Raw genomic sequence first — 26083 nt, forward strand, 5'->3', positions numbered from 1 at the left:
GATAATAGCGTAATTAAATCTTTGTTGTATGGAGAGGAATGGCATTTATACATCACTTTTATTCGCCACTTTAAGTATTTAGACGTTTTGACATTTTCCAACTTTGATAGTAAAAGTTAATTAAATCATCAACTGTGGAAAATAAACCCAAACTCTTGTGGAAATGTGTCACTAGGGTGACCATATTTTGATTTCCAAAAAAGAGGACACTTGGCCCAGACATGGAGAACTTACTGTTTGCTTAAAGAAAACTTTAACATATTTAAACGATGCCTTCTCTGTGCGGTTAATAAAAGGTGAAATAAAAAATGTCATATAAGCTTTTACAAGTCAACAAGTGCAAAAAGAGGACGGTTGGTCACCCTAGGATGTATGGCATTAGAGGTGGAGGAGCGGAGTGGCCCCTCCTCGCGGACAATAGGAGATCTTTGCCCGCTGTGAGTCGTCGTGTGCGTCGGCCAACACAGAGCAAAGTAAGCGGAGACCTGAAGCTTCAAGATGGGGAAGAAACAGAAGAAATCCGGAGAGGACAGGTAGGGAGCGCACCGGCTACCGATAAACATCACTGGTCCGCACTGACACCGAGCCCCATCGGGGCTCTCCCGGCCCGTGAACACCCCCAGACTGGCCCGTTTTCCCGCTGCTTACACTGTTAGCTTAATGGCTAGCCATGCTAGCGGATGCTAACCACGAGTCTGTGAGGGAGTGAGGCAGCGAAGCTTTAAACAGCCTGAATGTGGCTTAAGGAGAATTACAGAACAGCAGGCGGGCTGACACGGGCGAATCCGGGTTACCCTAGGCCTGGGTGGGCCTCCCGCCGCCAGCTGCGGGGCTCACGGGAGCCACATGTGTCCGCGTTAGCCGCCTCAGAGCCGGCTGCTCTAAGAGGCGGCCTGCAGTTGCTGTAACGGAGACACATCACCTGTGAGCAAAGACCTGCTCGATGACGCAAGCCTGGCTGAATCACCTGAGCCGCTGCGGTCACGGCTATCCCCAGGTACAGCACAGATGTGCTGCTGTTGCTCCTTTATTGACGAGTAAACTCTAAAACGTGATTATAGTAAATATAAACAGAGCAGGCAGGTACAGACACGCCACAGTCTGGGAGCGATCACCTGCTTGTGAAAGGAAAGTTTGATCGGGTTTTGGTACGCTGATGAACCCGATCACCTAATCTTTCATTTATAATCAATACTAATAATGCACTAATAATAGTCGAGAGGCTTCAAACTAGTTTTAACCCTCCATGGACACCGTTGCACGAGAAACGCTCTGATCAGATTAAACGGCTCAGGGAGGGAAACACACTAATTAGCTGAAATAAACATTTAACTCAAATATAGATATAACGGGAGTGATGATGCAAACACTGACGTCACAGATGGAGCATGAAACTCCTGCCAGATGTTGGGTTTTAATATTATTGTTTTCTGTGTTAAAGCGTATTGAGGTAGTAATGCCGCTTCTAGCAAAAACTTATATTAAATTCATTTGTAGTTTCTTGTCTGCTGATTTTTACTGTCTGTCTGTGTTTTTGAACTTCTCCTTACACCTTTGCAGGTTTTATGTTTGTTTGTTTCGTTTTATTTGTTTGTGTTTCGTCTTTGTTTATGACTCTTTACTCGCTATTTGTGCACGTTACCATTATTTTTTTATACTTCATTTTTTCTAGTTTTTCCTTGAAGTTTCTCGTCATAACTTTTTCCATTTTTCTTCATTCTTGAGGAGGTTTTTTTTTTCTTTATTTTAAACTTTGCATTTAACGTTTGGTTCCTTTGTAATTTTTGTTTTACCTTTTTGTGCATCTGTGCATCTTTTTCTGCACACTTTGTCTCTTTATGAACTCTCTTCTAAGGTTTTCCCTCACAACATATTAACAGTCTGTGTGCAGCTTTTTGAGGCCTACTCAGTAATCCAAATGTGCCTCCAGCTCACTTTGTAGATGAATTTAAACTTTGAAAGTTTGATCTAAAATGCCAGAAAATCTCAGATGTAATTGATAAATCAGCGGTTTGCTGTTGCCATACTTCATCTTCAGTTTCACAGAGCAGATTAGATGTCTTCCTTTGTGAGTCTGAAGCCAGATGATATTTGATCTACAGTGACTTGAGGGAACGCAATCCGTGGTTACAGCACTGCTGTCGCTCTGTGCTCGCTGTGCCTCAGAGGGCTGATGGGAAATGAAAGGAAATGAGGAGTCAGCAGCTCTTCACATTCACATTCTTCTGACACAAAGAGAAACACAGTCTAACTCGGTCTCCTCTCGCAGCCCGTGTTCTCAGTGTCTGACCAGGTTTTAGTCGGGTGTCACTCTCGTGCTCTGACCGTTTTTCAAATCTGTGCTCAGTGCCAAAGATGACATCGACGCTCTGGCGGCGGAGATCGAAGGAGCCGGAGCTTCCAAAGAGCCAAAGGGAAAGAAGAAGAAGAAAGCAGGGAAGAAAGATGACTTTGAGTGAGACATTCTTCCTGATCGTTTTTATTTTAATCAAGCTTACTGCTTTGAAATTTCCTAAAACAGTTCTTTCCTCCTCTTCCAGTGAGGATGACATCATGAAGGAGCTCGAGGAGTTATCGCTCGAGAGCACAGGAGGAAAGGGGAAGGTAAACGCATCCGAGGGGCACTTCAGCTAAAAAATGCTTTTTCAGTCAGAGAGATTGAAGATTTGTTCTGATACAAAGAATCTCTCTCTGTGCAGAAAACAGACATCACAGAAGAAGTAGAGAGTTTCGAGCCCCCTAAACCGGAGAAGAAGAAGACCAGAAAAGGAAAGAAGGGCGGAGCCAGCCCCGAGGATGAGGAGGGTGATGATGCTGAAGGTCATGTTGATGGAGAAAGGAATGGAGAACAAAAGGAGAAGAAGAAGGTGAAATAATGAACATAAACGTCATATCATAGAAATAAGAGCACAGACTCTTTAGAAAGTGTCTAAATTTCTATTCTTTGCTCCTCCAGGCCCCACCTCCTACTCCTGCTTCAGAATCTGACGATGACAGCAGCTCACAGTCTCGCCTGAAGACCAAAGGAGGAAAGAAAGGAGGCAAAAAACCTTCAGTGTCCGACGAGGAGGAGGACCAGGACAAAGGTATGAGGAAAGGAGAAGAAGGAGGCAGCGTTGGAAAGGATGACTCCGAAGACGATGAGGAGTTCACCTCCAGGAGAGACAAGAAGAAGAAGAAAGGGAAGCCTTTGAAGGCCGAGAGCGAAGACGAGGAGGAGCAGCAGCAGGAGGACGATGGTACCTTCAAAATCAAGACGGCTGCACAGAAGAAAGCAGAGAAGAAGGAGAGGGAGAGGAAAAAGAAAGAGGAGGAGAGGATGAAGCAGAAGAAGCAGAAGGAGAAGGAGGGCAGCGTGGAGCCAAAGAAAGAGCCAGAGAAGAAGACTGAGTCCGCGCCTCCACAAAATGCGCCTCCTGCAGCAGTGTTGGAAGAACAGGAAGGGGCAGAGCCAGCAGCAGAGGGTAAGTTATTATCAGGAAAAACAAGAAATCGTGTGATGCCATTCAGTGTGACGGGTTTCTTCTCCTTCTGCAGAGGAGCCGGAGGGCGACAAAAAGAAGAAAGACAAGAAGAAGAAGAAAGAGAAAGACAAGGATGAAGACAAGAAGAAGAAGGGACCTAGCAAGGCCACAGTGAAGGCCATGCAGGAGGCCCTGGCCAAGATGAAGGAGGTGGGGCATTGTGGGAGACGTAGTCATGGAGATCATGATGGGATGGGTGCTTGATATCTGAAAATGATTAAACTGTTTTTGCAGGAGGAGGAGCGAGCCAAGAAAGAGGAGGAGGAGCGGCAGAGGAGGCTGGAGGAGCTGGAGAAGGAGAGGCAGGAAAAGGTAAAACACAAAGCTCCACCACCTCCTTCTTGTTCTTCTTCACTTTTGTCTTTCCTGTCGTCTCATCGCGAATCGCTGTGGCATCGGTTTTGCTGCCCTTGTAGGAGCGCCTGGAGCAGGAGCGCAAGGAGAAGAAGAAGCAGAAGGAGAAGGAGAGGAAGGAGCGCCTGAAGAAGGAGGGGAAGCTGCTGACGAAGGCCCAGAAGGAAGCTCGAGCTCGTGCTGAGGCCACGCTCATGTTGCTGCAGGCTCAGGGTGGGTGCTATGAGCAGGACAGACTGGGAGGGGCGCTAAGGAGGGTTACAGAAGTATAATGCAGTCATTCCAGTACAGTCAGCTCTGTAAAGCTAATATGATTCTGTGTGTGCAGGTGTTGATGTGCCATCCAGAGACAAAGAGGTGCAAAAGAAGAAACCTGTTTATGGAGACAAGAGGAGGAAGAAGCCCGCCACCCAGACTCCTGAAGGTACAGCGCTGCTGCTCGCACCAGCCGAGAGACGCTACAGTCCTCCTGCTGGTCATATAATAAAAATAATTTTGTCATTCCCCTTCCCAGAAACATCAGAAGTGACCTCGCCGACTTCAGAGACTCCAGAGCCAGTTGCAATGGAAACAGAGGCTGAGGCACCGCCTGCAGAACCAGGTAAGAGCTGCAGGTGTGAAGTGGAGGTATCAGGGTGGTGTTTTATTGCGCTGAACAGAAGTTAACTTGTTTCTGTTCTGTCTCTGTGTTTAGAGGTGAAGCCAGAAGCTGCTGTGGATAACTGGGAGGCCATTGCCAGTGACGAGGAGAAAGGTGAGAGCCTTGGTCACCTGAAATGATTAGATTCTTTCCTCTGTTTTCACATCTAATAAAGAAGGGGAGAAAAACACTGCAGGGAAAAAAAGACAGTTTCACCTCCAGTCAGAGGGTCGGTGGTTCGATTCCCAGCCTTTTGAGTTAAAATGTCCGTGGCAGGATATACTGAAGTCCAAAAAGCAGCTGTAGCATGTGTGACTGTTGGCTTTGAGGGAACTAAATTCTTTATATGTTGCTTTTATTTCATGAATAAAAAGAAAGGAAAATGGGGCTCAGCAGGACACGACGAGAAGCAGGTACTGAAACTGTGCTGTGCAGGCAAATGCTTGTTTTAGTACCCGAAAGGCATGGCTTAGATTTGTGCTTGTTTTAGTACCAACTAGGCATGTCACATATGTGTTTCTTAAACATCAAAGTAGGTCTAAGCTTGGTGTGTGTTAGGTGTGCCCTTTTGGTATCACAAAGCATGTGCAAGCTGTTTTATAGTATGGGTTAGGCATGTGTGATGTTTTTCAGTAGCAAAAATGGTCGTACTAAAACAGGCTCTTTTGGTAGAGACTTAGTATCCCCCCTTTTTGTGTGTGTGTGTGTTGTTTTTTTGGGTTTTTTTGGAAAGGCTAGACTAATTGTGTGTTTTTTCCTACTTATGGCTAGACTAAGCCTGAGGTGTTTTGGTATTGAATAGACTTGGAGAGAATCGTGTATACTTTTATCAGCACTTACTGATTGAGGTGTTTCTGTTTGGTACTGACCAGACTTAGACAAGTTCTTTCTGCTCATTACCAACTAACCGAGGCAAGTACTGTTGTTTGGTACTGATTAAACTAAGGATGTACTTTCATTGGCACAGACTAGCCTTCTTTATTTTTTTGTTTGTTTTTAGGTACTGACTAGACTGAGAGTTCTTTTATTTTTATGCACTAGGCTTGTTGGACTTAAGACTTTCAATATTAAAAACATACAGTGGGGCAAAAAAGTATTTAGTCAGCCACCGATTGTGCAAGTTCCCCCACTTAAAATGATGACAGAGGTCAGTAATTTGCACCAGAGTTTCACTTCAACTGTGAGAGACAGAATGTGAAAAAAAAATCCATGAATCCACATGGTAGGATTTGTAAAGAATTTATTCGTAAATTAGGGTGGAAAATAAGTATTTGGTCACCTCAAACAAGGAAAATCTCTGGCTCTCACAGACCTGTAACGTCTTCTGTAAGAAGCTTTTCTGTCCCCCACTCGTTACCTGTATGAATGGCACCTGTTTGAACTCATCATCTGTATAAAAGACACCTGTCCACAGCCTCAAACAGTCAGACTCCAAACTCCGCCATGGCCAAGACCAAAGAGCTTTCGAAGGACACCAGGAAAAGTATTGTAGACCTGCACCAGACTGGGAAGAGTGAATCTACAATAGGCAAGCAGCTTGGTGTGAAAAAAATCAACTGTGGGAGCAATCATCAGAAAATGGAAGACATACAAGACCACTGATAATCTCCCTCGATCTGGGGCTCCACGCAAGATCTCATCCCGTGGGGTCAAAATGATCATGAGAACGGTGAGCAAAGATCCCAGAACCACACGGGGGGACCTGGTGAATGACCTGCAGAGAGCTGGGACCAAAGTAACAAAGGTCACCATCAGTAACACACTACAACGGCAGGGAATCAAATCCTGCAGTGCCAGACGTGTTCCGCTGCTGAAGCCAGTGCATGTCCAGGCCCGTCTGAAGTTTGCCAGAGAGCACATGGATGATACAGCAGAGGATTGGGAGAATGTCATGTGGTCAGATGAAACCAAAGTAGAACTTTTTGGTATAAACTCAACTCGTCGTGTTTGGAGGAAGAAGAATACTGAGTTGCATCCCAAGAACACCATACCTACTGTGAAGCATGGGGGTGGAAACATCATGCTATGGGGCTGTTTTTCTGCCAAGGGGACAGGACGACTGATCCGTGTTAAGGACAGAATGAATGGGGCCATGTATCGTGAGATTTTGAGCCAAAACCTCCTTCCATCAGTGAGAACTTTGAAGATGAAACGAGGCTGGGTCTTCCAACATGACAATGATCCAAAACACACCGCCCGGGCAACAAAGGAGTGGCTCCGTAAGAAGCATTTGAAAGTCCTGGAGTGGCCTAGCCAGTCTCCAGACCTCAACCCCATAGAAAATCTGTGGCGGGAGTTGAAAGTCCGTGTTGCTCGGCGACAGCCCCAAAACATCACTGCTCTCGAGAAGATCTGCATGGAGGAATGGGCCAAAATACCAGCTACTGTGTGTGCAAACCTGGTAAAGACCTATAGTAAACGTTTGACCTCTGTTATTGCCAACAAAGGTTATGTTACAAAGTATTGAGTTGTATTTTTGTTATTGACCAAATACTTATTTTCCACCCTGATTTACGAATAAATTCTTTACAAATCCTACCATGTGAATTCATGGATTTTTTTTTCACATTCTGTCTCTCACAGTTGAAGTGTACCTCTGGTGCAAATTACTGACCTCTGTCATCATTTTAGGTGGGGGAACTTGCACAATCGGTGGCTGACTAAATACTTTTTTGCCCCACTGTATGGGCAAGGCCTGTGTTGTTGTTTTTTTTGGGGGGGGGGGGGCGTTTGCTGGCATTGACTAGTCACGTGATGGTAGAGCTCGGTCTGTTTCACTATGACAACATTCATTTTAGACAAACATGTTAAATTTAAGACAAAACCGAACTGAAGCATTAAATGTTATAGCAGTAGAATTAAAACTTCCATCTGTCACCTTTCAGAGCTGAAAAAAGTCCACATTGAGGTGAAGGAGGACATTGCTGCTCCTCAGCCTGCTGCTAGTGAGGATGAAGAGGAGGAGGAAGAAGAGGATGAGGATGATGATGACGAGGAGGAAGATGAAGACGATGAGGACAGTGAGGAAGAAGCTGAAGTGGAGAAGCCAACGGTCGCAAGCCAGGGTAAGAGGAGGGCGCCGAGCGAGGATGAAAGCAGCGAGAGCGAGGACGATGATGGCAGGACGAAAGAGGAGCGACTGTACGACCGCGCCAAGAGGAGGATAGAGGTGAGAGACACTGCAAAATCAGGGGGAGTGACAGGATCTCTCTCTATACCCATCTCTGACTGACAGGTTCTGTTTGTCTCCTTAGAAACGCCGAGCGGAGAACATGAAGAACATCGACTTGGAAACGCTGAGGGCACCAGTGGTGTGTGTGCTCGGACACGTCGACACCGGCAAGACCAAGATCCTGGACAAGGTGACGTTTACTCTCTGCTTACAGAATTTTTACCAACTGTTACTGACGTTACAACGTTTACTTATTGTTGTTTGTTTTGTTGTTTGCGTGCAGCTCCGACACACCCACGTTCAGGATGGCGAGGCCGGAGGAATCACTCAGCAGATCGGCGCCACAAACGTCCCGAAGGAGACCATCGAGGAGCAGACAAAGATGGCTAAAAACGTATGCCATCTCACTCTGAACGATGAATAAACTGTGTTTATGGTTACTGTGTATTAACCCCTGTGATGTTTGTGCAGTTCAACAAAGAAAGCATCAAAATCCCTGGCATGCTGATCATCGACACACCTGGACACGAGTCCTTTAGGTAACGCCCGTCTCTCCTGACTTGCCTGTCTCACTCACCTGATTCTGTCTGTCACTAACTGACCTCTCTCTCTGCAGTAACCTGAGGAACAGAGGCAGTTCACTGTGCGACATCGCCATCCTGGTGGTGGACATCATGCACGGCTTGGAGCCTCAGACGCTGGAGTCCATCAACCTGCTGAAGGAGAAGAAGTGCCCCTTCATCGTTGCCCTCAACAAGGTCTGCCAGCTCCTCGACATCAGCCTCACCTTTTTCTTCTTCTCTTGCAAATTTTCTGAGATTGATTTTTTTAAATTTTTTTTTTTATTGCCGTTACCAGATCGACCGCCTCTACGACTGGAAGAAGAGTCCAGAAACCGATGTCGTGGCTACACTAAAGAAGCAGAAGAAGAACACAAAAGACGAGTTTGACGAAAGAGCCAAGGCCATCATTGTGGAGTTCGCACAACAGGTGTTGAGCATTACATCATCATTTATCAGCCAATCACAGCACAACAATGAGAAATACTTATTCATTATGGTCATTGTGCCATTTACTTCCATTCAATTTCAGATGATAACAGTCCAATAGCAAGTTTTTCTAATGTTTCATTAAAGAGCGTGAGTTAGACAAGAAAATACATAATGTACTTAGTATCTATTTTGTATTTATGTATATACTGTATGTAATATATACTCACTACTTAGAATATTATCCTACTTATAATTAAATATAATCAAAATGTTATTCAAATGGGTAAAACAAAAGATTTTTACTGTTTTTATTCAACAAAATAAGCTTCTCAGCAAGTTTTATTATATTATAGTCTCCCTAAAAAGTTTAGAAGCTGCATTATATAGTAATCTTTTTCACAGTCTGAAATAACATTTTGTAGTTTAGAGCATCCAGCATTGAGGCTTGAGGAACACCAAAGACGACATCAAGCTCAGTTTCCCTGAACTTTGTTTTCTGTGTGCTGTTTGTCCTCAGGGTCTTAACGCCGCCTTGTTTTATGAGAATAAGGACCCCCGTACATTTGTATCGTTGGTTCCTACGTCAGCCCACAGTGGTGATGGTATGGGGAACCTCATCGCCCTATTGGTCGAGCTCACCCAAACAATGTTGGCCCGGCGGTTAGCGCACTGTGACGAGCTGCGAGCTCAGGTCATGGAGGTGAGTTCAGTTTTATCTGTTGTCTCTACTTTTTCCATTCCTCCACCGTCCAGACACTAACTTCATGTGATCTTTGTGTGTTTAGGTAAAAGCGCTGCCCGGTATGGGAACAACGATAGATGTCATCCTGATTAACGGTCGTCTGCGGGAAGGAGAGACCATCATCGTACCAGGGGTGGAAGGGCCCATCGTCACGCAGATCAGGGGGTTGTTGCTGCCACCTCCACTGAAGGAACTCCGAGTGAAGGTAAACATGTCTAAAATTTTGTTAGAGCAGCTTTTAAACATGTATCTGGCTCAGATGTAGCGGGAAGATTTTTTACTATAATGGCTTTGAGTTAAATTACTCATGGTGTTTAAAGCAGTCAGTTCAACAAAAAGAGCTGCTTGTATCTGTTTCATGCAGCTTCCCTCACGTGTATATGAGGGAGGTGACTGTAGTTAATTATTTAGCAGATAACGATTTGTGTGACACTTTCCCAGACAAAGCGCTTTATATTAAAAGCATTAAAAAAGGAATTTAAGTAACACAGTCAACGTTTAAAAAATAAATAAATAAATAAAAACTGGGGAAAAATGTCGGCTTTAGAAAAGATGTGTGGTTCGACTGGGTCATTTTTATGAAGGGCCTGCTTTGTCCTTATTTGATTTATTCCTCAGATTTAGGACTTTTTATTTTTATTTCTTTGTTTTCATTGACCAGTACAAACCATGAATAGAATGTGGATTCCTTTGATATATGATGATGGGGCTCCCCCTGCTGGCACATTATACATTTGTTTCTCCGCATTTGTTCAGTCTTTGTGTGATTATTTTTCATATTTGATATAAAACTAAACGCACAAAAAATTGTTTGGTGTTCGTAAAAGATTTTTCTTTAAAACTAAAAACAAAAACTTAACGCTGATTTAAAAACGTTATCCTGTACAGACTAATCCTAAATAAAATTGCCCACAATAATAGTTGTTATATTTTCCTCTAAATCTAAAAGATTGAGGAATGAGAAGACTTTACTTTGAATTTTCTAAAATGATGCTTTTAAAGTGAGTTATATGGTGAGTTTTACTAATGGGGTCACATTAACTCATGCAAAATGCACACTTTTGTTATGAAATGGTTTTTAATGACTGCATACACACACGTCATATGTCAGATTAGGTCACACAGTCTTTGCCTTTACTGCGGAAGACCAACTATACACACTGTTGTTGTTTTTCCAAGTGCATCAAATCCCTCTCATTGAAGGCTTGTTCATCTAAGTCAGCCTGCGGCCTTTTCCTGTCAGAAATAAGACTGTGCTGTAAATTTCCAGCAGAGCTTTGTTTATTCTCTCACATTGAGAGTTTTAATCACTTTTAATTATTTATTTAAACAAAAAATGAAAGAGAAGAAAGAAAAACAAGAGCGGCCGAAGCTCGAGGATTTCATTATGGAGCTCTAACTTCTTGTACATATGCATTGTTTTTCAGCATAAACATGTGTTTTTGACATTTGTCTAAAAAAAAAAAAAAGACAAGTCAAGTATGTTCTGCAATCCAAAAAACCATCCTGGTTTTAATTGTTTTTACACTTCATTGTTCTTATTAATGTTTTTAAGCACTCAGGTTTACCAAACTCAGCATGAGGGACTATGTGTGAAGAAACAAGATCAAGCTTTAGTGGTGGTGAATGATGGAGAAGTGCACTTTATCATTAGACATGAATTCACTTCTACTCATAGGCTACGTCCACACCAGCCCGGATAGATTTGAAAACGGCGTTTTTATCTGAAAAAGCGTTTTCAGTTGTTTTCACAGAGTTGTGCGTCCACATTGAAACGCCCGAACACGCTTACGTTCCTGTACTGCGCATGCGTGAAGCGCAAGAAGATTCGACCTGCCTCATTTCTGTCTGCCGTTTCTTTACTTTCCGGTTCTTTGAAACGTTGCAGCAGAATGTTGAGTTTTTTAAATGGACTAACAATGAGGTGGAGTTGTTGCTGCGAGTAACACAAAAGTACAAAGTTGCAAAAGCGAGTGAGAGTTAAAGAATTTGAAGAAAAGCCATCTGGAGCATGTACAGACTGATATTAATCTTTAATAGGGCTGTCAAGATTCAGAGCAAACAAAACAACTGCTGTATAATGCCCTCCGCTATCTTAGCGTAATTGGTCACATGACTAAAATGTGTCATCATTTTCGAAAAGGCTCCGGGTTCGCTGTCCACACTGCGACGCCAAAACGGCGTTTTCAAATGTTCCGCTTTGGAGAGCATTTTCAAAATATTTGAAAACGCCGTGTGGACGGGAGGACAAAACTGAGAAGAAAAGATGCCTTTTCATGGCCATAGTCTCTGCTTTTTGGACTTCATAAATGTGGTTGACGTGTTGATTGGTTGTCGTGTGCAGAACCAGTACGAGAAGCACAAGGAAGTGTCGACGGCTCAGGGAGTGAAGATTCTGGGGAAAGACTTGGAGAAGACGTTGGCCGGGCTCCCCCTGCTGGTGGCTCACAAGGATGACGAGATCCCCGTCCTAAGGGTAACAGTGCTTTTCCCTTTAGTCCAAGTTAAACTCCAAGACTAGGACTGAACTGGTCCTGTAAGACTCCCGGTTTGCTTACACGTGCTGGTTTTCAGGATGAACTGGTGCGAGAGCTTAAGCAGACTCTGAGCTCCATCAAACTGGAGGAGAAAGGTGTTTACGTCCAGGCATCGACGCTGGGATCGCTGGAGGCTCTGCTCGAGTTCCTGCGGACATCCAAAGTCCCTGTAAGTACCTGACAGTACAGCTGAGAGCTCTTATTTTGAAAATCTACAGGAAGTAGAAACTAACAGTCCTTGACCTTTGAACTCTGTGTGTGTGTCCCTGCAGTACGCTGGCATTAACATTGGCCCAGTTCATAAGAAGGATGTGATGAAGGCGTCAACCATGTTGGAGCACGACCCGCAGTACGTCACAGTATAAACACACACTCAGCCAAAATGAACACAAGTTAGTTAGTGCAGAAACACTGTAGAATCTGCACCCACAAATATCTGGCTAATTTTAATTTAAAAATATTTGGGACAACTATTAAAATATTTTATGATCCAAAAAAAAAAAATCTGAATACATTTCACAGACGTCCTTGTATCTCTGTTGAAATTAGTACTGGTGGAGCACTGGTGTAGAACCTGTAGATGTGACAGAGTTTTGGGGGGTTGGTGTTGGCAGGTACGCTGTGATCCTGGCCTTCGATGTGAAGGTGGAGCGGGAGAGTCAGGAGATGGCTGACAGTCTGGGAGTTCGCATCTTCTCTGCTGAAATCATCTACCACCTATTTGATGCTTTCACCAAGTACAGAGAAGACTACAAGAAGGCCAAACAGGACGAGTTTAGGTAAGAAAAGCTCACGTTTGTGTTAATTGTTCAGATTTCTTTGGGTGTTTTTGACTTTTTATTGACTGGAATAACAAGCAACATACTATAACATAGTGAAAAACTCTAATTAAATAGTTGATGGAGTCCAAAAGGCTTTTATTTGTCCATTGCAGCTAATAAGCCTTTTTTGTATATATGCAAATATATGATGGTGTCCTTTCACAGAATAACTTCTGTTTAACTAACCCTGTGTTTTGTTATGTGTTTTTAATGATCTATAATACATTTGTAGATGATTCTATTTGTTATTATTGGTTGTAAAAGTCAGTTTATATGCAGATGATGCTCTTGATTTATTTTCACATTCTTCCAGCGTGCCGCTGAAAATGGAGCAGATCAGTGTGATAATTAGGCTTCAGTAACAATGTGACTGTGATCGATTAATTTAACTTATGGGTTGTTCGAAGGTTAATGTGTTTTTTATCTGTGTCATCAGGCATGTTGCCGTGTTCCCAGTGAAGCTGCGAGTTCTTCCTCAGTTCATCTTTAACTCCCGAGATCCCATCGTGATGGGGGTCACAGTGGAGGCTGGAGTCCTGAAACAGGGAACGCCCCTCTGCGTCCCCAGCAAAGCGGTAAGACCCGCTTACAGTCTCTGTGGATGTTTGTGTGAATTATAAAATGAACTGTAAACTAACCCTTTGTGTTCACATGTCAGTTTGTGGACATCGGTGTGGTCACCAGCATCGAGATAAATCACAAGCCCGTTGACAGTGCGAAGAAGGGCCAGGAGATCTGCATCAAGATTGAGCCAATCCCAGGAGAGTCGCCAAAGATGTACGGGCGCCATTTTGAAGCCACAGACATCATCGTCAGCAAGGTGAGGACACGCCCTTAAAGGAGGAACAGAAGAACGTTAGACGAGAGGCTTCATAAAAATCACAATTACCGTGAACACTGCTGTTCACTCCGCCGCTAAAAGGTCGATTTCAGTCAGTGTCCAGGTAGCAGTGTTAGGAAGAGGAGACAGAAAAGCAAGGAAGAAATAACGAGCCTAAATAGAGGCTAAATAAGGGGAAAGAAGGAGAGGAAGGGTAAGAATATCTTCGTGTCTTTCGAGTTAGTCAGGCCAAGAATTTCATGTAGTCTTTCTGTTTTCTGTACAACAAAAGCAGAGACGTCCAGACAGTGAAATAAAACCTGGTGCTGTTTTTCAACTGTGTTTAAACTAGTTTTACGTTGTGTTCACTTTAATTTCTGTTTGGTTTTACTGTCAAAAAATGGTTGTAGCAGCAGGCAAACTTAAATGTGGGCTCAGAGCTTTTAGAGCAAAGAATGAAAGGCTGTTTCTGGTTATTTTAACAACCTCTTTGTTTTTGTTTCAGATCACACGGGCGTCCATCGACGCTCTGAAGAACTGGTTCAGAGACGAGATGCAGAAATCTGATTGGCAGTTGATCATGGAGCTGAAGAAGACCTTTGAGATCATCTGAGGGACCTGAACTACAAAGACACACACTCGCTCTTCCTCCATTAGACGACAAGGCAGCGGCAGCGACCAACGGAGGAACAAAGAGAAAAAATTGAAAAGAGAAAAAAAAGCAGATAAAAGACGTGACAGTGTTTTTCTGTGAGAAACGAACAGTTTTTTCCACTGTTGTAAACAGTGATAGTTTAGACATAATACACACACACACGCACACACACACACAGTATTCCAACGTGCCTGTTCTTCAGCATCAACGTTTTTGGTTTTTTTTCCTTCTTGTTGTCTGCTCTGATATGTGGCTGCTGCTTCGTATCCCAGGCTCCGCCCCTTCTTACCCAGACTGAGGCTCACGAGCTTAATGAGGCTGATGTGCCACCTGAACAGGTGCATTGTGGGATTGTGCTGTGCAGCGCCAGGCCTCAAAAGGGAAACAGTTTTTCTGTTTCTTCTTTCAGCATCAGTGAGGACGGCGCCGACTTTACAGACATTGAAGAGTTGACTTTCTCTTTGCTGTCCTGCTCGGCGGCCATGTTGGGAGGCCAGGGTGGCGTGGGATGGTGGGGTGAATGACAGATTTTAAACTGTTTTTGCTGCAACTGCTGATGTAATAAATTCCCATGATTCTGACGAAACATGCAGAGTTTTCGGTTCATGTGTGCCACAAACACTAAAGATACAAATCTGTCTATATGGAAGTCTGCTGATGCCAAAATAAAGTAATTAAAAATAATTATTAGAATTAAAAATACTGTTGTTTTCCTTTCAAAATGATGCTGTATTGTTTGCAGAACATTCTTAATATAAGTGTACAAGTTTGATACGTGGGACTTTTCTGATCGTATATTCTAACTAATGGTTAAAAAGTTGCATGAAGGCTGGTGTACATCCTACTTCAGTGGTCTTTATCTTGGAGTGGACGCTTAATTAGTACCAGTGGTGTCGGAACTAACTCAGTGCTAGCTAACTAAAAGCAGCTGATCTTTATCAGGTATTGAAATTATTGTTGCACTGTTTTGTGTTTTATGTGTGATTGTTTTCACTGTAGATGGTGACTTATTAGCCTCACAAGTGGTCAGAGGATTGAATGGTTGAAAACATTTACAATCTTGTGCTGCTAGCCAAGCAGTCACATTTCCAGTGAGTTACTGAGGGTTTATGCTTCAGCAGGAAATGTACATTGTAGCGATGTCATAACTGGGAACCCCTCTGAAACCTCATGGTATAACCTGATGTGCACCTTCCTGAAAATGTAACTATACACCTGTTCAGTGCCGTCTGTCTTCTTTGCATTTCCTTTTTTTTTTTTTTTTTACTGCAGTTTTTGAATTGATCAGTGAGAGGATCAATCATTCTCCAGCATATAGAGTAACAATTATAGCATCAAAATAAGGATTCAAAACTGTCAAATTCCTGGAGAGCAATTGCTGAAACTTGAAATGAAGGTGAGGGAATGAAAATAAAAATATCTACCTCTGAAGGAAAAACTGACCATAACAAAGACAAAGCACCCAGGAGGGGAAAAAAGTCCCTGCATTTTATTTGTTTCAGCTGCCACCGCATATAAAACACCCAGAGATGACCAAAAGAATTAACACATAATGAACCAATGGAAGCATGAATGCTTGTAACAGGGCAGGCCACCATGTCTAAATCAGGGCTCGTCCTGTTCAATTAAAACACTTCTAATGTTGTACTCTTAAACAAGTAAGTGTGCTAATGAAAGAATCAAAATTAATGTTTACAATCTATTTATAATAGGCACACACAGACACAAACATCCATTCCCACCCTCATGCTCCGCAGCAGCAGGAAGGCCCCACACTCCAGACCGCAGTCGGACGGCCAACTCCTCCTCCTAGCCCCCCCGCTCCAGCAGGTCGCAGAGAATGGGGGTGAGAGAAGACTCCAAACCTCCCTCCACCCGCTCATTGTAATGTTGATGCATGTGTGTTCTAAGGTGCATTTAAAACCCAGGAGGGCATGGAGCTACCTGCCAGAGAGCAGCAGGTAAGCGCATGGTCCCTCCTGCTAGCCCTCAATGTCTACGTGTATTTAAAATTGAGAGGTGGGCAACGACGCCAGGGGTGAGGTGTACACCCTGATGGTAATTTGGACTCCGTGTATCGTGCCCACCCCCAAGATCCTATATGTATGTGTAATGAGAGTGTGAGTAATGTGAATGTCTAAGTTGTGGGATAAAATTGAGGCAGAGGCAGCCAGAAGGGGACGGGGGGGGGGGGGGGGGGGGGTAGCCTCCTCTGCACCCTGGTGACATACCCCTACTCCAAGGTCCTGCATGTGTGGGTGGTTGTGGTGGAGCGGGAAGAGGGAGGCAGCTGGAGATGGGGAGGGAAGGAAGGGAGGGGCAAGTGACCCCTCCCTGGGGCCAGCTCCCCTCCCTTCCTTCCCTGACCCCAGTAGGCACCCCCATACTCCGCGACCCGCCAGGGAAAGGGGGCCCAGGCCCATCCAGACCGGGAAAACTGGAAAAACTGTTGCCTGCTCTGATGAGACACGCTGCTGTGAGATTCAGATGGCAGGGTTAGAATTTGAGCAATATGGAAGCATGGATCCGTCCTTCCTTATATCAAAGGTTCAGACTGGTGGTGGTATAATGGCATGGGGTTATTTCCTTGGCACTTTTTCTAAACACCACAGCCTACGTGAATATTTTTTGCTGACCATCCCTGTATGGCTTCTTCCAGCATGATAGCACAAAGCTCAAATCATCTCAAACTGGTTTCTTGAACACGACAAGGACTTCATTCTACTTAAATGGCCTCTACAACCATCAGAGCATCTTTGGGATGTGTTGGAACGGGAGATTTGCATCATGGATGAACAGTTCACCACATTATCAATAAATGAAGCATCAGGTGCTGTTGTGACTATAACTTACTGTTCAATCATGATCAACTGTATTGGCAAATATCAAAATATGGTCATGCATAAATAATATGGAAACACAGCAGAAGGAAAAAAAGACAAAATAACTTACATTTAAGTCAGATTAGTTTATTTATATAGCTCTGTATCACAAAATACAAATCTGTACAGCCAACAAAAGCCTCCATCCTTAGACTCTTGATTTCGACGAAGAATAGGAAATAACACCTCAAAAGGAAACATGGAGGAAAACTTGACTGATTGGTGGGGGCACCCAACCACAGGGCAATATTTGGGGTCTGACGAGTATCTCGTGTTGGTTCATTTGGGACATCATAACAACATAACACACAGTAGCCATTTTCTCTTGAGACCCCTCGGGTCATTAGGTTTTAAATTAGGGCAGCAAACAGTAAGTTTGTTGTTTGCATGAGAAGACATATCTCAGTCTAAAAGTTGAGTAGTTAGAGCTTTTATGTATTAAAGTAATTGTGTTTTATGCTTAATTTCTCAACATTTTTATGTTACAAAATAAAATCTCTGGAAATAAAAAAAAATGTTAACTTACCATAAAAGTTTCTACACGTGACTGAGGTGGAAACTTTGTGCAGCTATAATGAGATTTTCAAACATTGCTGATCTCACTTCATTTGCATTTTTAATGCTATACATTCCCCTAAACCTGTCTTTTAAAGTGCTTTAAGATTAGCAAAGGTAAAGCGAGTAACAGTAGATTTTTTGTGTCCACTGTTAACACTGGACATTGCTTAAAAGGTTTTTTAAAAATAAGTTTGACTTCATTGTCTACTTTACTTAAAAGATTCAATTCTATGATGAATCAGCAGCGGGAATGAAAAGTCCGTGGAGGTCCATGTGGACAGTGGTGGGGATGGAGGCTCGGGCGATCTCCTTAAACGTTTTGGCATCGAGCACGAGCATGAAAGGAGAAATGCTGGGATCCGCAGAAACAATGGATGACAGGATGACTCCTGGATAAGGAAAAGATACAATGGAAATACACATTTTGCTCTATGCACATCAACCATTATTGTGGTTTCTAAATATATAAGTTTGTGTGCTTGACAGCGTAGCTCTCACCATCATCTTCCTCCACAGCTCCGGGAGATGCGACGAACACTGGCTCTGAAGGATAGCAGTCTTTCTGCACCCATTCAACGTGTTTCCTTTCAACAATGTCAAACTTGGCGATCTGTTGGGTCATAGTGTTAAAGTAGCAGACCTCAACAACCTTAGAATAGATCATCCTAATTTTGGTTCAGGCATTCACTGTCCTCACAGATTTGAGTATTCAGCACCATACTAGGCCAACAGTAACTGACGTTTTCACTTTATTTGTTTGAAAATGCTGACTGAATGATTTAGTTTGATTAGTCTAAGATTAAGATTAAGATTGTTCATCCTCATATGTGCATCTGTGGAAGTTATAGTGCATAAAATACAGCCAGCGTCGTAGTTGTTTCTAGCACTTGAAGATACCTATTGTCGTTTTCATGTAAAGAAACAGAATTTGTGTTACTGACTGATATTCAATTCAATTTTCCTACAAAACTTACAAAACTTTACCCAAAGCTGCCCCCACCCCCATCCCCCTGTTTCCGATGTTGAAATGGAGGCCTGGACCATAATTAATCAATGAAATTGGGTACATTTAAATTGGAGGGACCTTGCTTTAATTCATTTGAATGCTTATTAAAATGTTTTGCTTGTCTTGTCCTGCTTGCATATAGGTCATTTAAGGCTGGAAGAAGGAGCTGGTTAATGCTTTGTCTCTGGCTTTGCATTTTACGCAAGTTGATCTTAAGGGAATCCTACTTAAAAACAAAATCCAGACCATTATTTTTTCAGGCGTAAAACTGGTCAAACTCAGGACTTTGGGGTTCATGTCTTAGACTAGCTGCTTCATTATTACCATGAAATTTCATTTTCAGATGCTTTATGGATGCATTTTGACAATTTAAAAGCTTGATTATTTGAAATGAGCTTCCTCCAAGTGACAACTGAGCTCACCTCCAGAAAGAGTGGGGAGCTTGGATGCCCACATTAAAAGGAACTAATTGAGGTGGTTTAGTCATGCATCCTGGGCAAAAAAGCTTCTAGGTGCATGCCCAACTTGGAATAGACCAGCAGGCAGAACCAGGTCGTGCTGGAGAGAATATTTCTCTCAGCTGGTGTGGAAAAAGCTTGATATTCCCCCTAGGAAGGATGAAGGTAGTGGCCAGTAGAGCGAGAGCTCAACTGCTTAGACTCCTACCCTTATGACCCAGGCCCCAATAAGAAGCAGAAGATAGAAGGATAAATGTTTAGGAAAAAAATCACATTTGGTGTCCAATGTTAACTACATGGAAATGTGGTTCATGTATGTATAATTGTTCACCCCAAAAGCAATGTAATTGATTTAATAAATCGATAATCAATAATGTTGCTTCACCTTGTTGGGATGAGGAGACCACTCTAGCCTGGACCCATAGAAATATCTGTACTTTTTAGCGTTGAATTTGTAGTTGATCCCAGGCAGCTCCAAACCTTCAAGAGGAATCAGACTCGTTAGGTGGATCAGACAGCGTTTAATGACAGTCACTTTGTGGATGACTAACCTATAAAAAGGGTGTCTGGCTGACAATAGATTGATCCGTCCTCCTGCAAAATTGCCTGAGCCGTTGTGTCAGTCAGAGTCACCAGATTAGATCCCCTGGGAGACTCCTGAAGAACAGGTACATTGTTATTTATTGATGAAATAGAATGTAAGTGTGAGTGAATCTTCACTAAATACTAACTATACCTTGTTGATGTTGAGCGGAATAACAAATCTTTGGCAGGATGGTGGGGAGAAGCTCTTATGGCTCTGGATGAAGTTGCTAGTCTCTTTTTTGATGTTCTCCAGGTAGAACATGTTGTACAGGTTGCTGTCCTTGTAGCTGATCAGGTCAAACACCACATGGCCGTCATCCTCATAGGCGTTGATGTGGTGAAAAACCACCAGGGCATCGGCATGAAAACATGTGGAGATTTCCTTTCCTGTTTTTCTATTGATGATATGAAAAAAAGTCTGGAAAAGAAAACAGGTAACAGTATTACGGAAAACCTCAAATACCTGTTATAACCAGAAATGTACTAATCCATTGTTTTTTGGTTTCTTGGGAGACTTCAAATCAGCAATGAGCAATTTCTTGTTGTGGAAAATTTAAATCAGAGTCTAGTTTTACATAATAAGTAAATCCAGCAAAATAGAAAATGACAAACTCGGTATTTGCAGTATCGCTTCTATTCTGTGTTATTTCATATCTTAAGATGATTTAAATTTGTATAAATAATTTTATACTATGTTAGTGGTGCTTTTGTGCAGCGTACTTTTGTAGTACACTGTTGCCTGTTCTATTTTTGATGGCAGTGCATGCAATTATTTGGTTGGTTTCCTGGCATTTGTTCAGGCTAGAATAGATCTGCAAAAAGAAGATCTGCAATTTTTGGTACTTCACCACTGGCTTCATTTTTCAGCCCAGACGTTTCTGCTTGGTTTTAAGGAGGCAGCATGCTTTAACAGAGTGATGGTATGTAACATTTCATGTTTTTCAATTTGTTCTGGTGCCCACAGTGGCACAGAGAACCAACATTGCACCTTAAACTACAAATGTGAAGGGCCAAGGAGAGAGCCAGGTGGAATCCCACAAATAATCAGTATATACTGTCGGTGTAGTTTTTCTCCAATGTTCCTCTAAGCTGCGCGCATTCGCAATTGCGCACTGCTGACACGGTCTCTGCGCACAGAAAATCTGCATTGCGCACCAAAAAAAAAATATCTACCTGAATTGAAATTAAAATTAAGACTTTAACAATTCTGTTTTGCAGTGTTAGTCAGTGAGTGACTGGCTGCTCCCGTATGGGATTACAACAATGCCACCTTATCCCATAGTCCAGCCAATAATGCGATTTACATTCATATGCAGCTAATCAACGTTGTTGACAGGCTATGACAGCGTCCTTATGTGCGACACCGGTGTTTTAGCGAGCAAAGCGGCGTGGCTGATGTGGAGTGAAGCCACGTTAATGACAACATGTACAACAATTGGAGATGTGAGCAGGACAGACGGAACAATTGACGGAGAAAGTGTGGACTTTACACCAGTTTTTAAATCGTGTTGATAGGCCACGTAAAATCAGAGTTATGATAAAAGTATATGCAATGTTTGGTTTTCTTCCTGAATACTGTCGTTGTTTATATTTACTGTGGGAAGAAACAGTAAAAACAGCGTTTTATAAGTAAAACGCTCGAAAGCACTCTCCGCCTGTGAACAAAAACAAAACCAAAAAAACCCCACCCTTTCCTGTTGGTGGAAAAATGTACCATGTCACCAATCAAAAAAATAATATGGCAACATGGCATTTATTGTTTAGGAAGGGGGAAGTTTTAGGAGTGACGGCGGTGTTTTGATATGTGAGATATTTGTGACGTTTAGCGCAAATCTTGTGTAGTTAGTGTGTAGTGTAGTTTTTGTTGTGTGTGTCAGAACAATGAGGCGACTGCTGAATGTTACAGGTGATACAGGAGTGATACATCTCCTGTTGTCAGGCCTGCAGGTATCAGGCTGTTTTTCTCCTTTAGCTCATAGTGGACAGAAATTATTTTTGGAGTGGCACAAATAATTTGTGTGGCATCAAATTTGATGCAGAACAGCTGATTGTTCTGTAAATAGTTTGAAATGTTTATTTAAAAAACCGCCTTGGCTGCATTTTTAGGTAAACAGCTGCAAAAACCTTTGTTGTTTGCAAAACTCAGTTACTTTTTTGAAAACAACTATATAATTAATTGCCCAACATTGGTCATTATACACTGTATTTTGCAGACAGAGTTACAGGACTCTCTCCCAGACCACAGACTCATACTTATAATACAAGTCAGAGCTTTATAAAGAAAAGAAAGTTGTATTTTCAAAATTGGAGTTCAAGTTATTTCTAACTAGTGGTGTAACGGATCACGGTTGATCCATAATCCGAACCGATCCCACTCCACGGTTCGACACGCACGTGATATGAAGATTCGAAAAAGAAGGAAAAAAAGTATGTGTATGGTGTGGGTGGTCAGTCTGTCAAGCCATAGTTATGATCAGTGCTAGCGGTCCAGGTGGAGGAGCAGAGGAGTTTGCGGCATTTAAGCAGCCCTTTGCTGCCCAATCCGACCAGGCTAAAGCTATTACAAAAGCTACTGGGGTGTTTAGCTGCAGACGGGAGGTCATATTCCCTTGTGCAAAACAAGGGGTTTAAACTATGATGAACATGCTTGAGCCACGCTATGATGTCCCGTTGCGCGTCCACTTCAGTGACAAGATCGTACCGTAATTATTTTAATAAACCATGTGTGACCACAGTGCACACGTCTGCTGTTGCTCACAGTGGTCCAAGGGACCGCTCAGGGAGTTAGTGTGTTCGTTTAGACACATGAAAAATTAGAGGGAACATTGTTTTTCTCTGAGTAGATTTTTTCTTAATAGCTTAAATGACAACTTATATATAATTTCACTATTAGGAGTTGATAAAAATGTGGAAGACTTACTATATCATCTTGATCAAATTTGAGGCAGCCTCCCCAGTTGACCCCCCTGAAGTAGGCAGTGGCAAGTTTGACAATATCCAGTTTGAAAGGTTGCTCCACAAACACAATGTAGTTCTCAGTCATGCCAAAGCTGTGGAAGTAGCTTGGAAAAAGTGAGGAGCGAAAAGGGACTGAACAGATCTGCTGCACTTTCCTCAGCGCTGACTTTTTGTGATTTTTATCTGAAACAGTCAACACAGTGTTGTAAGCTTCACTTTAATTGCTTGTTACTCTGTTCACTTGTCTTCATTTCTTGATTTTAAAAAGGGAGAACCAATAATTTAAAAATCATTAATGAAGTAAATGAAAGTAAATGAAGCAAATGAAAATAAAGTGAGCTACTGTGACACACACTTTGTAAATGATAGTGTAACAGTTCATATCAACTGTCTTCTTTGAGAGGTCTGATTGTGGTGTCATAAATCAATTAAACCTAAGTTGTAATCAAATGAATACGTGGCTCATGGAGCACACAATGGCAAATAAGTAACTTTACTGCTGTGCGTAGGTTTACTATATTCTCAGAATGATATCTAATTACTGCTAAATAATTTATCTTGAGGATTTAAAGTTTAGGAACAGAAATAAACAGGACAGAATGAATTACTGCAGACACCTGAGGCATCAGCTGGGACTTTGAAGATCATATATTTTGGCTGGCCAAAACCAATAATAGCAGTCCCCATATTGTACGTATTGCCCTCCTCATCGTAGTGTGGATGAGCCGTTGCTAGGTTCAAGGCAATGTGGTTCCTGTAGTTTTTCTGAAATTAATACAGGGCAGTACATTTGAGGAAGGACAAATCTTTCACAGAGATGCTTGTTGCCATTATATCCAACTGTGGTGCTAAACGAAACTCATATAGTTACTCTTTACCTTTGGGTATTCAACAGTGGACCATTTAACGAAAACCTGAACCTTTTTAAAATGTTCCCAGGCAGAATGTGCAGACTAACTTACCCTGCCGATAGTTTCCAGGGTGTTAGGGTCAATCTGATTTATGTAGTTGACCTCGGAGGAAGCGTAGTAGTCCTGACCATAACGAATTATGTTGATCAAGTTGTTGTCAGTAAAGTCAGAAATGACATTCTGGAGGTGTGTGAATGCCCTGGTGAGAGAGCGTGGAAGGGTTTTTTGGGGCACACAGCTGAAATAATTCAGTATTGGTATACATTCCTAAGAAAACAAATATCCAATCAACCAAACGTCTTTAGGTAATGGTTATGCAAGTAAACCTCTTACTAACCCAGAGAATTGCATTTTGCACTTTCATGAACTGATGAATTGAAGCAGATATTCTGATTAAAAAAAATAAACATCAGAAAAACCTCAAGTGTCTTGGTTAGTCTGTCCCAGTTTACTTAAAGTGGTCTGTACATATCTGAAATCATCAAACCCCAAATGGACCAATAACACAAGACTTGTAAGGTTTGATTCAGATTTCTATTTTCATCCATCCGTCCATCAGTCCATTTAGCTCTTGTTGTATGCTAGGTAAACTAACACAGAACTGTGATATCCATCCATGATAAATTGAAGCAGAGACTTTAGATGTACTACACTATTCGGTTCCAGATTTAAAATCTCTTATGTCTACTAAACATAGAAAGCTAGAGTGGACAAAAGCTGAATGGGCTGAACTTGAGCTTTTTAAGTCTGTTCTGGACTGAAACTAGAAAGATCTGAAATCTGAGTATTATATATTCTGTAAGATCATGATCTGGATGGGCTTTACCTGGAGAAGATGTTTTTGCAAGGATCAGGGTAGATCATGGTGCCAAACTCAGAGACAACAATCTTGTTTGCCTTGATGTTCCTCTTATAGGTGTCGCTCTTCAGAAACTTACTTCTGTAAGTCACCTCACCTGAAATAGCAATATCAGAACATTGAACATATTCAGCAGTTACATGGACAACTGACAGTCAACAGTTAAATGATGCTGAAGGTTTATCAAAGTCTGACCATTGCTGAAGGTGAAGCTGTGGATGAGCGACAAGCCGTCAAACCAGTGGTTGTACTCAGAGTTACCTACAGAGAAAAGCCCAGGCCCGTTCCTCAGCAGGGTGCCCTGCAGCCAGGAAGGGACAGATCCTGCAGGTCAAAGGTTACAAACACCACTGTTAATGGGCTTTAAATCCATTCTTAACACAGAAGCTTTGTGACAGCAATCTAACCAAAAGGTCCATTGTGGAGTTGTGGAACTTTTTTATCTTACTACACATTTGGGGTTTGGATTACTGTGAAGTGATCAAAAGGTTGTAAACTCCTAACTTGAAATTTTAATGGACGTTAGGCTAAGAAAGAACTGTTAACCTGAAGAGCTCAGTAAAAATAAGTGATAGAGGGCCACAATCCTAATTTCAGTGATAACTGAAGCAAAGTCAGATCCACCAGAAGTTAATTTATGCAAAATTAAAGCCCCATGTGTCCTTTAAATATCTCCATAAATCCATGTTTTAAAGATACCACAGTCATGATTCTTATATATAAAATGGGAAAATGGTTCTGGTTAAGGTATTGATATAAAGGAACATTTGTATTGAAGAATTTTCACTGTGAGGTAATTTTGGAGGATAATGAAATGTAACTACTAATAAACTACTCCATGATTATAATCATTAAATGGTCAGCAACTCCAGTGCCACACAACAGGTAAATAATAATAATAATAATAATAATAATAATAATAATAATAATAATAATAATAATAATAAATACAGAGCTTATGACTTGAGTCATCCATTCAGTCTGACACATGCAAAGCACATACAACAAACATCTACTCAGGATTTCCTCTATATGACCAATAAAAGCTGCAAAGTTTCTAATTTAACATAAACAAAACATAACAACAAATGAACATTATAACTCTGGAGGCAGATGCTAGAAAATACTTTATTCTACAGAGACTTAAACCTACACTTGCAACAAGTGGAGGTTCAAGTCTTCAGAGTTTGGCACTGCTCCCTGTTTGCTATGCATTTATCGGTGTCACATTCTACTTGCTGCAATAGAATATGTTGGTAATGTCAGCAGACAGTCTATTTAAGCCTATTCTAACCTTTTGAGCTGTGTGTTTTCTTTTTGTTTGTTCAGGTGGAAACCTTCCAAAAGAGCAAGCTGAATTTATTAATGACTCTTTAAACCAACAGACTCAACATTTTACAAACTCTTTAATGGTTCAAACTCACCTTTCACTTCGGTTTTCACTGGCTCTGGAGTTTCACATCCATTTCTTGAAATAATTGACTGCATGCTTTTCTTCCTGAGCTACAAGCCTCCCAGAGTGCACTGCTCCGATTGAGTCCCACCTCTGATTGAAAACACAGACAGCAGCTGACTACGTGATACTTGCAGGCTTCAGGAAACATAAGTG

At 42.1% G+C, this 26083-nt stretch overlaps 2 protein-coding genes across 3 annotated transcripts; one reads left to right on the forward strand and one right to left on the reverse strand.

Annotated features, from left to right (window-relative positions):
- Positions 1–377: 377 nt before the first annotated feature.
- Positions 378–14843, forward strand: eif5b (eukaryotic translation initiation factor 5B). Of its 2 annotated transcripts, XM_012923087.5 has the most exons (27): positions 378–533; positions 2348–2455; positions 2541–2604; positions 2700–2867; positions 2957–3464; positions 3538–3674; positions 3759–3836; positions 3941–4091; positions 4207–4302; positions 4393–4479; positions 4573–4632; positions 4893–4931; positions 7404–7687; positions 7773–7880; positions 7974–8084; positions 8162–8229; positions 8307–8448; positions 8549–8680; positions 9200–9382; positions 9468–9629; positions 11769–11900; positions 11999–12130; positions 12234–12310; positions 12576–12740; positions 13219–13357; positions 13441–13602; positions 14108–14843. In XM_012923087.5, exons 1-27 carry the CDS (start codon positions 499–501, stop codon positions 14213–14215), a joined length of 3636 nt encoding a protein of 1211 aa, XP_012778541.2. In that variant the 5' UTR covers positions 378–498; the 3' UTR covers positions 14216–14843. The 2 variants fall into 2 exon arrangements, with proteins under 2 accessions (XP_012778541.2, XP_004565667.2); XM_004565610.5 differs by lacking the exon at positions 4893–4931.
- Positions 14844–17221: 2378 nt separating this feature from the next.
- bco1l (beta-carotene oxygenase 1, like) lies at positions 17222–26024 on the reverse strand. The gene is made up of 11 exons (XM_004565611.4): positions 25899–26024; positions 24670–24798; positions 24442–24571; positions 23667–23814; positions 23322–23469; positions 22667–22887; positions 19898–20164; positions 19713–19818; positions 19547–19641; positions 18196–18307; positions 17222–18086 (listed from the first exon to the last, which is right to left on the reverse strand). The coding sequence occupies exons 1-11, from the start codon at positions 25960–25962 to the stop codon at positions 17926–17928; spliced, it is 1581 nt and encodes a 526-aa protein (XP_004565668.2). The 5' UTR covers positions 25963–26024; the 3' UTR covers positions 17222–17925.
- Between the last annotated feature and the right edge of the window lie 59 nt (positions 26025–26083).

This window comes from Maylandia zebra, linkage group LG23 (assembly GCF_041146795.1).
Source record: "Maylandia zebra isolate NMK-2024a linkage group LG23, Mzebra_GT3a, whole genome shotgun sequence".
In the NCBI taxonomy this organism is placed as follows: Eukaryota; Metazoa; Chordata; class Actinopteri; order Cichliformes; family Cichlidae; genus Maylandia; species Maylandia zebra.

Bases quoted from the DNA above. Each gene is read 5' to 3' on its own strand.
- bco1l (XM_004565611.4), bottom strand. From the start codon at position 25,962: ATGCAGTCAATTATTTCAAGAAATGGATGTGAAACTCCAGAGCCAGTG. The intron at 23,470-23,666 runs GTAAGTTAGTCT...TATTAATTTCAG, and splicing joins CCCTGGAAACTATCGGCAGG to AAAAACTACAGGAACCACAT. The intron at 22,888-23,321 runs GTGTCTGCAGTA...TGACTGTTTCAG, and splicing joins AGTCCCAGCTGATGCCTCAG to ATAAAAATCACAAAAAGTCA.
- eif5b (XM_012923087.5), top strand. From the start codon at position 499: ATGGGGAAGAAACAGAAGAAATCCGGAGAGGACAG. The intron at 2,868-2,956 runs GTGAAATAATGA...TTGCTCCTCCAG, and splicing joins AACAAAAGGAGAAGAAGAAG to GCCCCACCTCCTACTCCTGC. The intron at 8,085-8,161 runs GTATGCCATCTC...ATGTTTGTGCAG, and splicing joins AGACAAAGATGGCTAAAAAC to TTCAACAAAGAAAGCATCAA.